At 40.2% G+C, this 14,537-nt stretch overlaps 1 protein-coding gene across 4 annotated transcripts in view; it reads right to left on the bottom strand.

The window, feature by feature from the left end:
- Positions 1 to 12,629, bottom strand: part of FNBP1L (formin binding protein 1 like) — a 52,618-nt gene extending 39,989 nt beyond the window's left edge. For 3 of the 4 annotated variants that reach the window (XM_048067067.2, XM_048067068.2, XM_048067071.2), the window contains exon 1: positions 12,261 to 12,629. In XM_048067067.2, coding sequence (XP_047923024.2) covers positions 12,261 to 12,614 — 354 coding nt within the window. In that variant the 5' untranslated portion in view covers positions 12,615 to 12,629. Of the gene's footprint in view, positions 1 to 10,222; positions 10,364 to 12,260 lie in introns of those variants that run through there. The other variant, XM_048067073.2, reaches the window with a different exon arrangement.
- Positions 12,630 to 14,537: the final 1,908 nt, after the last annotated feature.

Below are 14,537 nucleotides of genomic sequence, written 5' to 3'. Positions count from 1 at the left end.
TTCAAAGTTTCACGATTCAGATTATAACATTAAAATGTAACATGATTCCGCTGTGTATTAATTTATCTCAAGAGTTTTTAAGATATAAGCCCAGAAACTATACAGCAAATTTCTCTTATACTTCACCATAAGAGACTTCAGCATCATAACCTGGTTTATATGAAAAATATTCAGATTATTCACAGAACACGTTTTTCTAATAGAAATGTACTTCGCAAGCTCAAATAATACAAACACACTGTTTCCCTGCCAGATTAACAAGATATTTTTCCTTCCCAAATACCTTAAATTTCAAGGAAAATGATCAGTGGTGTAATTTAACAATAAGCACATGCACTCTGTTAGAAGAGTAGTGTTTTTAAAACAGAAAAAAAAACTAATTATCAAAATACACTTGACAAAGTTTTGAATGATCTTCTGCATCGCATCTATCACAAACAGTCACATAAAGGATTCATTTCCCAGATGCTTTAAAATTAACAGTAAGAATAAGAAAAAATATCACAACTCTACAAGAGCAGACTGGGCAATTCAGGTTAAAAAAAATCACAAGGTCTATTGTGACAGTGAAATTTGTTTTCATATATAAAGAAATCATAAGCAAAACATTTTGTAACTAACAATATGAGATACGTTCAATGGTACTTTGCACCAAGATGAAATATCTCCACTCTCCAGCTTCAAAGTAAATTAATGAACCGAAACGAAGGTAGCAAAGCTGAATCAAGTAACAGTCAAGAACATATTTTTATCTTCCCACAAACGAAAACAAGTCAGCAAAAAAATGAAGCCTCTTTTCCAATGATCTAATGAAGTAAAACAGTCATGAAAGCCACAGGCTTCAGGTTTAACTTTATGGTCCGATTATGTCAGCATGGCAAAAGTCTAAAACGCTAAGTACAAGGTACTACAAGTAGTTTATCGAGATTCTAAAAATACATATAGGACCTTAGAAGTTAGGTTTAGAAATTGTTAGAAATTGATTGATTGTTCTCAGTTTCCCAGCATTCATTGCCAATAATCTAACAGCATTACTTCCACCTTAAGTCTGTACAGAGATGAAACAACTACGCTTCTTTCAGAATTAATACTAAAGAATGAAACTTGTATTTGAAGCACCGATAATTCATTATGCCTCATTATTGAAACGAAAGCATCAAAGTTGGCCCTTCAGCATTATTACCTTCAGCTGATTACACGGTTTCTCAAAAATTGCAAGGCATTTCATGCAAAGTCAGGACATATTCCTCATATAGCCCACAATTACAGCCTTGCAGTATAAACCAGACAGAACATGGAAAAATATTTTATCTACAACCTACTAAGCATAAATACCACCAGCATCTGATTTCCAAGAATTTATTTTAAACCTCTAAGAAAATGACTGCAGTTCAATTATTGCCTGAAATTTCAGTGAAATCAAATGATAATGCCTCAGAATCAAAGCAGTTGAAATTCACTGGTTGTTAGGCCATGAAAACACAAAGAGTAGCTAACATAAATGGCCTGACATTGTTTTATTTGTACCTACTCAGGTTTTAACTGACAGAGCCAATTCCTGGTTTTACTGTACTCCGACTACAACCCACTGATTGGGTTCTATGTGCAGCTCCTCACATCTCACTACTTCGCTTTCAGGAATGCAGAAGATGAAATTGAAACTCAGGGAATTAAACTTCACTCTCAAGAGCTAGCCTAATGCCCTGAAGAACTGCAGTATTGTTCTGGGAAACAGATGGTCATTAAACTGCCCAGTACCAGTACCAAAGGAAAAATGTTTTTTAAAAAGCCATTTTAGCAAGAAGTTGCTTCCCTTGCTATTAGGGAGGGACCACAATCAGGAACAAACTACTTAGTAGGGTCTCAAACCCAGAGAGATAGACAAAGTAACCTAGGTTATATGAATGCAGTAGTTGAACAGGAGTGAGAAGAGGACAAGGAAAACAAAAAGCCTCACAGCTTTTACAAAACAAAGAAGCAATCAAGCAAAACCAAAACAAATAACACCCAACCCCTACTTCCTTAGTCTCCATCTAAAGACTTAATCATATTATCACACCCCTTACTACAGGAATAAGTATTTGAGCCCTGCACCAGAGTGAGGAAACTTGGCTTTACCAAAAGTACTTGCCTCACATGATGACATTTCTATTTGAAGTTTGATGGCACTGTACACTATACAGTCCCCTCACATTATTTATGAAGCAGAAAAATCCCAAGCAATTGGATTTTCCTGATTAAGTTACCGTTTATCTTCAAGAAACTCATTTTTCCTCTTTCAAACATGTCATCCTCTGAGATAAAAGACCTAACCAGAAATTCCAGTCTGCTGTTCTTTCCCATTTTATTACAGGATCCCAAACTGCTTTTCAACAGGAAGTTCATCTTTTTTTTCCTCTCTTCCAAATAAACAAGCACCTTCTTGGCTATTCTGCACAGATCTCAAATGTCACTATCTAATTCTTAGCGAATTCTCCAGACAGTAAAAAAAATAGTTGTTAAGATAACATTTTAATTAATGAGGTTAATTCTGAATCCTTTGAAAGTAAAATTTTCACCATTCATAAATCCAAGTACTAACCCATATCCCACGTTCTACTAAATCCCAGTTTCCAGCAGTCAAAGATTGTAAGTCTGAAATGAGATCCCATAGCAATTAATGAAAATAACGAAACATCAGTAATTTTTGCTGATTTAAATAATTAAGGGCAGCAACCACAATCTACAGCTAGAGCCAGGAAACTCAGATGTAAAGTTGTAATACAGAATATGCTGCATATTTTACCGCAGAAGCACACTTTGGGAACCAAGCAGGGTGAAAAATAAAAGACCACTCTGTAAGATCACCTGGAAGAATGCATTATTACCACAATATCACTGGAGTATCTGCTGACTTTATTAGCTTCCCATTTGTCCCCTCTCTTAAAAAAAAAAATAATCTGCTCTGAGAAGTTACTTGTATACAATACTTACTTTCAAGCACATCCATGCACTCCACTGATCCTGTGAGGCTTTTGTACACAAAATGAACTAATGCTCATACAATACATAGACAAGTATCTGCACTATTAATACCTAAACAAAAGTTTATCTAAGGGAGAGGAGGGAACTCTTACTTGACTTTTCAGAGCCATATTGATTTATCAGTCCTCATTAATGAACCTTCATAGAGTTTTCCACTTATTAATCATAAATTTGAATTCATTTTCAGGGAAAAACTACAATAAAAAGTGTTTCATTAAAATCCAGATAATGCATATAATCTCTTAACTTTAACAATGCTTTTCATTGCTTTTTATCTTTTATAAACTGTGGACTTAACCTTTAACTCTTCTTTCACTTGAGCATCTGATTTCTTTCCAGAATCTCAAATCCATGTTCTATGTTAATAACATTTTCTATGTTGTTTTTGGAAAATTAGGCTCTTTCAAGCCATTCCAACAGCTGCAATCTTTATCCATTCTTTATGCATCTCATTTTTAAATTATTGCAACATCCTTTCCTCTGGTATTGAGATATCATTTCACTTGCGTATGTTTCTTGAGTATTCTCACCCCATCTCTTTGCATCCTTCTCTATTGCATCAAACATTGGCTTCTTGACCTCACTTTCCAGCGCACTGCTGTCTGATTCCAACTCTATCACCTCATCGTACCAAAGGACTGACACGTGCTTTCCAAGAGACTCCAACACTCCTTCGTACATTTCAACAACTATTTCCTGCTTCGTAGGTTGCTTATGATCTAATCCCTGCAAACATTGCAAATTCTCCCTGCCCTCCTCATTTGTGTTCCAAGACAAACAGTTAAGATGCTGCAGTTGAGATCAGTGCCCATCATGCTACATGAGATTTGGGTCTGCACAACTCTGTCATTTGGCACAGCCAGTAACTGACCTATCTCCTGCTGGCACTCAACTGGGAATAGTCCTTTTACTCTGTGCACAGCATAACAAGCACAGCACAATTCAAACCCACTATGTGACTAATGGCTCTAGGCATCAAATAAATACAAACAACATAGAACACTCCAAGTATTGATTACGGATGTCAAATACACTGAGAATATTCCTCTAACTGTGCATACCTTCACATAAACAGCAAAAAAAAAAAAAATCAAGACAATTAGATGTCATAGAAGACTGCTAGAACAGGAACAATTTATCCATTATAAAAATAAAAAATAAATTGGACATTAGGTACGTTAAAATTTCCTCTACTGCAGAAAAAGCCAATTGTAGCACAGCACAGATAATGTCTTTGGTTCACATGTATCAATTATGTTCCTCCTCAAAGTTGAAAAAAAACCAAAAACTATGCTGCCTACAGCAAATACTTATTTGAAAATATTATTAGAAAAGTGACACTTTTTTTTTTATCTTCTTGGAAAGAAATCAAGCTCCTGGGGAAAAGAAGCAAATGAGTGTACCCCACATTCAATCTCCCTCAATTACTCTGCTAACCGGAGTTTACAGAGAGAAAGGTTTTCATATCCACCTGAATTGGACACCCAGCATGAAAGAAACGAGAAATCAAATGCTGCCTTTCAAAGGATTTACCAAACAGATAAAGATGCAAAAGGTAGATGCCCATTTTCATCACCTTCACACACATTTGGTTCCCCTAAATATGCCAAAAATCTAGACTGCCTTTTGACTCTCCAGTGCAATTGCTGTCATATTTCAGATGCTCTTCAGTACTTAACTAACACTCCAAACTCAAATCAAGTGGATGTAATTTCATTGCGCAATGCTGCAAAAACATTGTTTGCTTAATAAAGACCTATAAAGCAGCATGTGGCACTACGACTTGTGTACCAGCCAGTGACAGGGGAACTGCACAGCGTTTGCCTCCTGAACAAATACTTAGTAAGCATAAGCATTACATGAAGAAATATAATGATAAAATGATGAACTTTGTTAGTGTACAGCAGACATCACCCATTCAAGTGGCATTTGATCAAGTATTGTGAACAGATTTCTTTCCAAACATATTTTTTTTGTACAAAATCTAACTAGGTAGTTAAAATGGAGTTACACTTTACAGAGAAGAGTTAAATGGTTACTTCATGTAGACTGTCTGATGAAAGAGAATGAGGAGGAAGTTATCAGGAATTTGCTGCTTTTTGGTTTTGCGTATAACATTAAAAAACAAGGTATTACTTTGAACTTACAATTAAATAACCTTGAAGTATTCTACAAATGCAGATACTGTTACAATATTAATTTGATGCAAACAAACTTTATTCCAATTTTACAACCTGAGACAGAAAATAAGTTTACCTGCCCAAGATGATACAACAGGTCCACAGTAAAGCCCAAGAAAAACTGAGATCTCACAGCATTTTCAAACCTATGAGATTACATTTCTCCTCTAAAAGATGTAACAAAGCGATGTATAAATGTACAAACCACAATGCCAGCAAGCAGTTTTACCAGCCTAATGCCCTTTTTATTTTAAGTGACAAAGCAGAAGACGAATTTTGAACAAAGGGAAAAAAATGAGGGAACAGGTATTCATGAATCTGGCATGTAACTATTTCAATTTTCAGTTCTACTACAATATAAGCAGAGAATTAACTACACTGAAAATTAAGCCCATTCTTGTCACCTAAGCAGGAACTAAAACACTGTTATCACTCTGCTTTTAGAATAGAGCTTGTAGTGGGGGAAAAAAAAAAGACTAACAACGAACAAAGTCAGTGTAAAGGGTCAGAATTTTAATGAAAACCAGAAGGTTTTCATTATTATAATACTTTTTTTTTTTCCTTCTCTTCCCATCCAGCTGAAACACTGACATGCTTCTGAGGACGAACCTATAAAGCTTTCTGCCAAGAGAGCACTGGAACTGGGGTACGTAAACTCACTAGGGACAAAATGAAACAAGCTGATTGGAATTGCAGCTTTCACTGAACAATTTGTTCACCAACACAAGGAAAAAGCTGAACACATCTGGACTTTGGGGATTCTTTTTCTACCAAAAGAATTCAAGTTGCTGGAAAAGTGTGCACGTGTGCTACGAACAATGAAAATTTAATCTGAAATGTGCTGAAGAACTTCCCGTCCATAAAAAAATTACTGCATTACTCAACTACTGGCTTCACCAAGCATGCTAAAAAACTGCACAGCAAGTTTAAGGGCTGAAGTATTTAACTACTTTTCTGTCAATGCAGTGTCTCACCTAGATCAGTCCAGTGTAAGAATTTAAACACACAAATGAACTTTTATATATTTTCCCAGGGTATTACAACTTATTTCAGTATGTCTATAGCACAAATGACAACTCTACTCATGCACTGATACAAACCTTCTGTTTTCGAGTATTTATTTGCAAACTGTTGAAAGCCCAAATCATACCTACTTGGTCATTCCTCACCAAGAACAAACCTGAACACATCGATAACAAGACTTTTCTCTATTCCTGCTTTTTTCCATCCCAGGTCCTGATGGATTTTGCCATTCCAAAGGACCTTGTTGCAGGCATTTCTTTGATAGGTACGGTCTTTAAAGAAATCCTCTGCTTGGCTGAGTTAAATAAATAAATAAATCTTACAATCTCAAAAAATCTCTTCCCATTCTCACTCAGGAAATCAAACTGCCAGCATTCAGATTCTTGACACAGCCAACCCTCAGAATTTGTACTATCAATACGGATAGCATGTACATTTTAGAAAAAAATAAGTCCCGTGTATGCTTGTAAAAATTTCCTTGAAGAGCATTTATATTTCTCAGTACATACAGAAATCGGGCCATAAATAAAAATAAGATGCCATTTTAATAGATACCAGGTGATAAATTGTTTTCAAAACTGAAAAAATACTCTCTAAATAGATACTCAAGGACGCAAACATGTATGCTTCCTTAAATTAAAGTATGTTCAACATCAAAACCAAACTGATAAAGTCTCAAGACAGTGACTCACCCCTTCCTGGAAAAATCAGTAAAAAGGTCAGATGTTTATGAAACAGACAATTGCTGGAAAAATAAAGACAAATATTATTTCTAACTACAGCTCAGTACAATTGTTTTCATTCCTGAGCCTGAGGTAACTACATGTTCACTAATCAAGTAATCAAGTACTCGATCCTTACATAACTTTCCATTTGGAAATCAAAGAAGTCTTGACAAGAATGAGATAAGCCCCAAAATATTCCTTGTGAAACAGACTGTAACCTCACAAAGGTTACATGTTTTGTCCAGTACCTTACCCATGACAGAGGAAACGTATGGCCATCTCACACATCTAGAAAACCGTGTAATTTCATACGTTAGCCACAAGACACATTCCTTGCACACATCTGCAGACCACAACAGCAAGAACACTGAATTAAAAGAGAACTACTTGCACTCTTTGGATTCAATTGAATGAGAAATCCGGGGGAAAAAAAAATCCAAGCTTCATCTCACAAACATCTACGTATAAAATAGAATATTGACTTAACACAGTACACGTTACCATTCTGGAAAACCAGTTTATGAAACATTAAGATTCAAAACCACAGAAGAATTTCCGCATAGAATATGGCTTAATATGTAGAATTATTTTCAATTTTTTCTGTTTAAAAGAAATTGCTACCGTTAACAATGCAGTGTCTATATAATCTCACTCTTGTATTAACTGTACACAAAGGTTTCTCAGTATCAAACTGTTTTGAAAAAAAAATTATTTAGATTGAAAACCAGTTTTTCTGATCTATGAATAAAAATATGACAAACTATTAGGAAAGAAACATGTAACAAAATAGTTATTATTTGTTGAAGTCAACTTTTTCATATTTACTTTCTGTTGATGTCTTACCATCAACAATTAAACGTGGTGACTTTTAAAATCAGACATCACCACACAACTTACCCTCTTCTACACAAAAAGAATAGATTATTTTAAAATAAGAGGCAAACAATGACTGAAACAGGCATCAGAAGCACAAGAAAAATTACAAAAAAAATTGAAAAATTATTGATGCAACTGAAAATTATTTAACTTTTTCATAAATAAAACTTGGTTTTAGGCACTGAATTAATTCTGTTTAAGTAAAGATTAAACAAGCACATCACCAAACATGCTTTGATCTTTGGTCAGATGTAACTCATTTCTAAAACAGCGTTCTACAGTGCCAGTGGTTTTTTAATTTTAAAAGATGGGGTGCTTCTGGCCCCAAGGAGCTCACAACAATAGTATCATTAAATCTTCCATAGCCGTTTTCTTAAATCATAAAATCTTAGCACAAAAGCCCTCAGAAAAACTTCTGCTTTAAATATTTATCAAGAGGTGAGAAACAGATGGCTAGACTGGTTTTACAGACTGAAAATGTTCTGACATGGTATTTGACCTCTTTTGCTGCCAACAGCTATTAAGAGATTCAGAGGTTCAGAAACACAGAACATACACTAAAAGTTTAAAAAAAAAAAATCAAAAAGGATGTTTTTCAAAGAGGCAGCCTTAACCTCTCTAATTAATTTCCAAGGAAGCTACTTTAATAACAAAACTGCCAATCACACACTAAGCTTCACTTGCTTCCACTAAGCGAAGGACTTCATCACTAACCATCCTCCAGTCTCCAAAGCTTAGCGAGCCTTTAGTGTCAAAACAAACACACTATATATTCAACTTAACTGAACAAAAACCCAAGATGACAATAACCAGGTACGGTTTGTTAAATCTTCTATGTTAATATTATTTGTACAGTTGATGCCCATCACAGAAAGAACTCCAGATGTACAAACATATACACTGAACGGAGGTTCATGCCAAATAGACTTGAACAAATCAGAATCCGTCATTTTTATTTCCAAAGACTTCATTTGCTAAATTAAGGCCCACAGCCTTAGTTCTAGTCATCTATTCTTGCCTTGGATATTGCAATACAATTTGACAGAAGTCAGACTGGGGCATCTTATTAAGCAAGTGTGCAAGTCCACCCAGGACTTGAACGTGTATGCCCTCAGAGTGGCTCATGAGGAGAACAAAAACATAATACCAAAACAAACAAACAAACCTCACTGAAGTCAAAACCCTGAAAAGTGTATCTAAGTGAACAGCAACAAGCAACAATTTCTCATTACCAACAAAACAATGATACTTTGTTATTATATACACCCTTTCATCAGATGATTATTGCTTTACAATTCCTATCTATAAAAAAAAACCACCTAAGTATTACAAATAGGAGAATTTAGAGCACAGCAGTCCAAGTCTCAGAAAATACAATTTCAACTGGATGACAGACAACTAGAACCCAGATGTCCCAGTTCCCACTACTCTCTCATAACCATGAGGAGAAGACTATCATGCAAAGCAGTTCACTGAAGTATCCTGGTTTTAATGAGCACATATCATGACGTATATGCTGCAGTCACTACAAAAACAAATGCACGAATAATAAAATTATCTGTGGAACAACACTTAAAATTCATCACAAAAATTTTGTTGTGGAAAAAAGAGAAACATTTCACATAGTGTGGAAAAAAAGGTAAAACAAAAGTTCTAATGACAGAATGGCTTGAACAAATCAACATTTATTTCACTATTATTAGTTTGTATTATTTTATAGTGTTATCAAAGGATCATTACTGAAAGCAGTTACACACCAGGGAATATGCTGTTTGGCCAAGACGCACTAAAAACACGAAGCACCTCTACTTCAGCCTTCCCAAGATATATGTGCGTTGGCCACCGTATACCTAATTCTGAGTGGTGGACTTATAAAAATGGTTGACTGAAAGGCAAAAACGCCCAATAATCCACAAATAGAAATAGCAGCTGAAGAATTTAAGAATTAGGAAATACTGGCCCATCAAAGAAAATCTTTCCCTTTTTTCATGATATAACCATTGAAGATACTTTAAACATGAACAACATATGCAGCACTTTAATACCAGAAGAACCATATTAAACAGGTACCACATAAATATTGGACATGAGTTGTTTTTTCTAATCCCCTAGATTTTCTTCTGGATCCTTATTTCCCTCTAAATGTACCCTTGCACGCTTTTTACTTTATCAGAAGTACATACGGACTCCAGGAAAATAAATAAACAAATACATCAGAACTGCGAATCAGCGTCAAATACCAATGATCAGCATGAAGAGATACTAAGGAGCTTGACACAAAAACACCAGTGTACGAGGAGAGCCTACATACACATTTGCTTACAAACACATTGTGAACGTTTGCTCAACATCCAGAAAAAATGTCCTCCAGATGCGAGCCTTGATCCCACCAACCTGCCCTTCGGAACCCCAGGCGCCAGCGCTACCAAGGGCGAGGCCTCTCCCTGCTGTGCCCACGCCGAGCACAGCACACCGTGCCGCTGGATGCCCCGCGCCGAGCCGCAGGCACCCCGCTGCCATTAGCGAATCCAGCCTGGCTCTGCTGCTTCGAGGCTGCGCTGAAGGTAGCAGCAGGGGAAGACGAAGGGAAAGCCTCACAACGAAAACACAGCTAACACTTTAACTGCCCATTCTTTGCAGCCCTGTCTCCAAAGCTCCCAAAGCACTGTTTTTCATTGTGTTTTTGGTCTAGAGAGAAGCTAATATATTTATAAACAGAATTTTACACCAGAATTAAAAGATAAATGTTTCTCTGCCCACTTAAAGATGTCAAAGCAAACGTTTGATATTCTTTTCAATTGGTATGAGCAGCACTGAACTTTTTTTTGTGTAAGAAAATACTTGGCATTATAGCCCTAAGATACTATTTTTCAAAAAGCATGACATAATTCAACAAAAGTAACCCATTTAGAAGGTACATTTTAATATAAAAACTTAAATTATCAGAGAAGCTAGCTATATACCTACAAACAGACCATTATATATATATATATATATATCCGCATCTGTACCTTAAGGAAGTAGCTATCGCCTAATAGTATGAAAAAGCGTATTAAATTTTGCTGAAATAAAAGCAGTAGCATAGAACTTTTAGTTTAAATATCTGGCATTATTTCTTTAAACCAGCACAATAGAATTAGTGACTTAGGGAAAAAAATGTAGTAGGTCTAGATACAATTCAGGCACAATTCTGTGTCACAATTATGACACTGTAAATAAAATTGCCTTTTATTGAAATGAAGTCTGAAGTTGAAATCCATCTTTTTGTACGTATTTCTGAAGCTTTTTCTCGCAACACTGAACACCAGACAGAACACAAAACCTTAGCTATCATTCGCAAGCCGAACAAAGAAAACAAGATTAAGAGGCTGCCAAAAGGAACAGAGATGAGTAAGCTGAAAGTCTGGTTTCTGAAACGATACGTATTTAAGTACACGCAGAAAAAAATTCAGCGTTCTCCTCCAACGCACCACCCCGACTCTCCCCAGCACCAACCTATAACCTCTCCCGGGTAGGGGCGGGTGCACCAGACGACCACTGAGATCTTTTCCAACCTTAACGATTCCACGGCCGTAGTACACACAGGCACGCACTACAAAGGCGCACTCGCGCTGCTACTAACCCCGTCTCTTCTCGGTGCCGCTGGCCGCACCAGTGTCCATTTGGTCTCCTCACAGCCGAGCCGCGCGCCCCTCGCGTGCTGCTGCCCCCTGCACGCCCCGGCCGCATAGGGGCACGGCCCAAGCGACGGCCGCAGCCCCTCGGCAGCTCCGACGCCGCTTCCCCACACGGCACGGGGGAGACGGCGCTGCTGCAGCCCCCCCAACCCCGATCCACCCTAAATCCCCCCCCCGGCCCAGGCAGCGCCGCTCCCGGCGCCCAGCGCGCCCCGCAGCCATGCGGGACAAAGAGGCTGCTGGAGGCGCGAGGGGCGTCATGGCCGAGCCGCGGCCGCGGGCTGCTGCACCCGGGTTTTCGGGAATATTTTCCTCAGGGCGTGTGTGCGCGCTTCGCGCCCCGGTCCGCAGGGGGCCCGCCGAGCCCCCTCAGCGCTCTCTGCCCCGTTCCCCCCACCGGCTCGTGCTGGTGGCCGCCCCCGCTCTGGAAGGTTCCCTCCGGAGAAGCCCCCGGGGCGCGGCGCCGCAGACAAAGCCAGGCCCGCTGCTCCCCCAGGCCGCTACCGGGACCCCCACACCCCCCACGGCCGCCCCCGAGCCCCGGGTACGGCGCTGCCCGCCGAGCGCCCGCCTCTCAGCCCCGCCTCGGCGCCCCCCTTCCCCACCGCCCTCGGCAGCGCCTCTCCCCCCTCACACCGCCCCGACCCCCCCCCTCCCTTCGCCGGTGCCACCGCCCTTCCCCAGCGCCGAACAAAGCAGCCGGGCCGGGGGGAGGCGGCGGGTGCCGACACAATGAGCGGCCGGCCGGCACTCACCCACAGCTCCGTGCCCCAGCTCATGGCGGCTCCGCGGGCAGCGCCGGCTGCGGCTGAGGCGGCGGCGGGGACAGGGGGCGGCCGGAGAGGGTCCCGCCGGTGCCCTCGCTCAGCGGGGAGACGCGAGAGGCGGCACCACGAACGGCGGCGCTGCGAGCTGCGGCCCCGCCTGGCTCGGGGAGGGGGAGCCGCGGAGGAGACTGGGAGAGGGGCGGGCTCGGCGCGGGAGGCCGAGGCTGGGCCGGGCTGAGGCGCCGCTCCCGGGGGAGGCCCGGCGCCCAGCCTCCCTCCCGCGGCGCCTGGCGACCGGCCCCCGGCCTGATGCGCCGCCCGGTACCGGGCAGGAGGCGGCATCGGCAATGCTCCTTAACGACACGGGAGGGGTGGGAGCGGCCGCACCCCCTCGGCCCTGAGGGGACGCCCGGGGCCAGAGCTCGCGCAGCGAGACCCCGGCCCTCGCTGCTGCGCCTCACGGCCGGCCAGGCACGCGCTGAGTCACGGCGGGAGCGGCCCCGGGCACACCTGAGGCGGTGCGGGACCCGGCCCCGCCGCGCGGGTAGTGGTCCCCGGCGGGAACAGGGAGCTTCCTCAGCGACTGGAAAGGAAATGGTGTTAAATCCTCGCAATTTTTCCACCAAAATGTCCGTTTTGAAACCTTGTAGAAGGCAGAGGCTTGGAGAGCCATCAAAATTCCCCTCAAAACATCAGTTTTTGGTTTTCCTCCCATTTTTACTCAAAAATTGCAGCAAGGACTCAGTGAAAATACTGCTGTTCTGCTCAGTCTCCATCAAGAAAAAAACAGCGACTTAAATCCAATCATTTTTTTTCATTTCCAAAGTCACCTTCCAGGTATTGCTCGTTCACATCACACATAATTGACATTTAATCTTACCTTCTTCCTTATGAGAGCAAAATGCAAATTCTTTTAGATCTATATGAAACCATTACAGTAAGATAATGTGAATTATCAAAATAAGCAGATGAGATCACAGGTCAACGATGTCATTTCTGGAGTTAAGTGTTGGAGCCAGTCACATTACACTAGAAATGTATTTGGTCTGGGGAAAGCCACAAGCTGAACGATTCTGCCACGTGCTGTGGTGGCCAACGTAGAGGATGTTTTAGCAAGCCAGCGGTCACAAAACCCCAGATTTGGGCTCAAATTCCACACTTGGGCTCACTTCAATTGAACAGATGTTAATTCAAACAGTTTGTACATTGCATGTTACTGAAAACATTCACCAGGCTGGAAGCATTTTGAGGATTCTGATAATGAAGCACTGATGAATAAAAGAGTAATCAAATATATTTGAACTTATTCAATTCACATGCTTTTAAGGATTAGGAAGAAAAACTTAGATCAACTCTTTGCTTAGCTACTTTTTCAATAAAGTTTGATTTTTAGTTTGCTCCTAACCCAAACTTCTTCCTAAAAGAGCAATCATATGTATCTCAGGTGTGTTTACACACAGGTGCATTTCACCTTTACTTCAACTAGGAGCCACCTGTTCATCCATAATGAAAAGATCATAGCTCATTTCAACAAACTACAAATGTAACTTCAAATCAGTTAAAAGACATAAGAGCAGTTATTTAAGTTCCCAAAGAACCTGGAATTCCTAAGCAATATATAAAGACCTTAGGATCAAACCTAATTTTAGCTCACTGAAGATAAAATACAAGTCTTAGCAGCGTAACACTTAGTATCTCAGTTTAGAGAGAAGTCTGACATCAGCCACCATAAGGCCCTTTCCTGTTCAAGTACAGTCTTGCTTTAGGAGATTCCCATCCATACAGTGAGCTATGCTCTTCTCCAGTTTAGCAGTTCAGGATGTGAAGTGATCTAGCTGTAAGATGAGGGAAAAAGCCTACTGCATCTCTGCGGGATATTGCTGGAAGCATGATAATTAATCATTTAGAATTTTGACGTTGTTTCCTTATCAGGAACTGCAATTGGCCCTACTCCTAGACATAATTAAACAAATATTACCCCACAGATTTTATTCTCTTAGTCACACCTCTGAAAACATTTATCTTCAGAAAAAGTGCCGATGATTAAAGAAGTCTCACCCAAGGGACTCAAGAAGAGAAATACACTGAAGACATATTTAAGTAATTTTTACACACAAAAGCTCCATGATAAATTGCATTGTCTTAGTATCCTTATAACCCATTATCATCTTCTAGATGATGATGACAGCTTATATTTAGCTTAGAAAAAATTACTACTGTACTTAGCTGTTTTTTCCCATCATTGATGGATTAACAAGGGCTTTA

This window comes from Anser cygnoides, chromosome 8, assembly GCF_040182565.1.
Source record: "Anser cygnoides isolate HZ-2024a breed goose chromosome 8, Taihu_goose_T2T_genome, whole genome shotgun sequence".
In the NCBI taxonomy this organism is placed as follows: Eukaryota; Metazoa; Chordata; class Aves; order Anseriformes; family Anatidae; genus Anser; species Anser cygnoides.
This window is presented reverse-complemented; position numbering and strand designations above follow the sequence as displayed.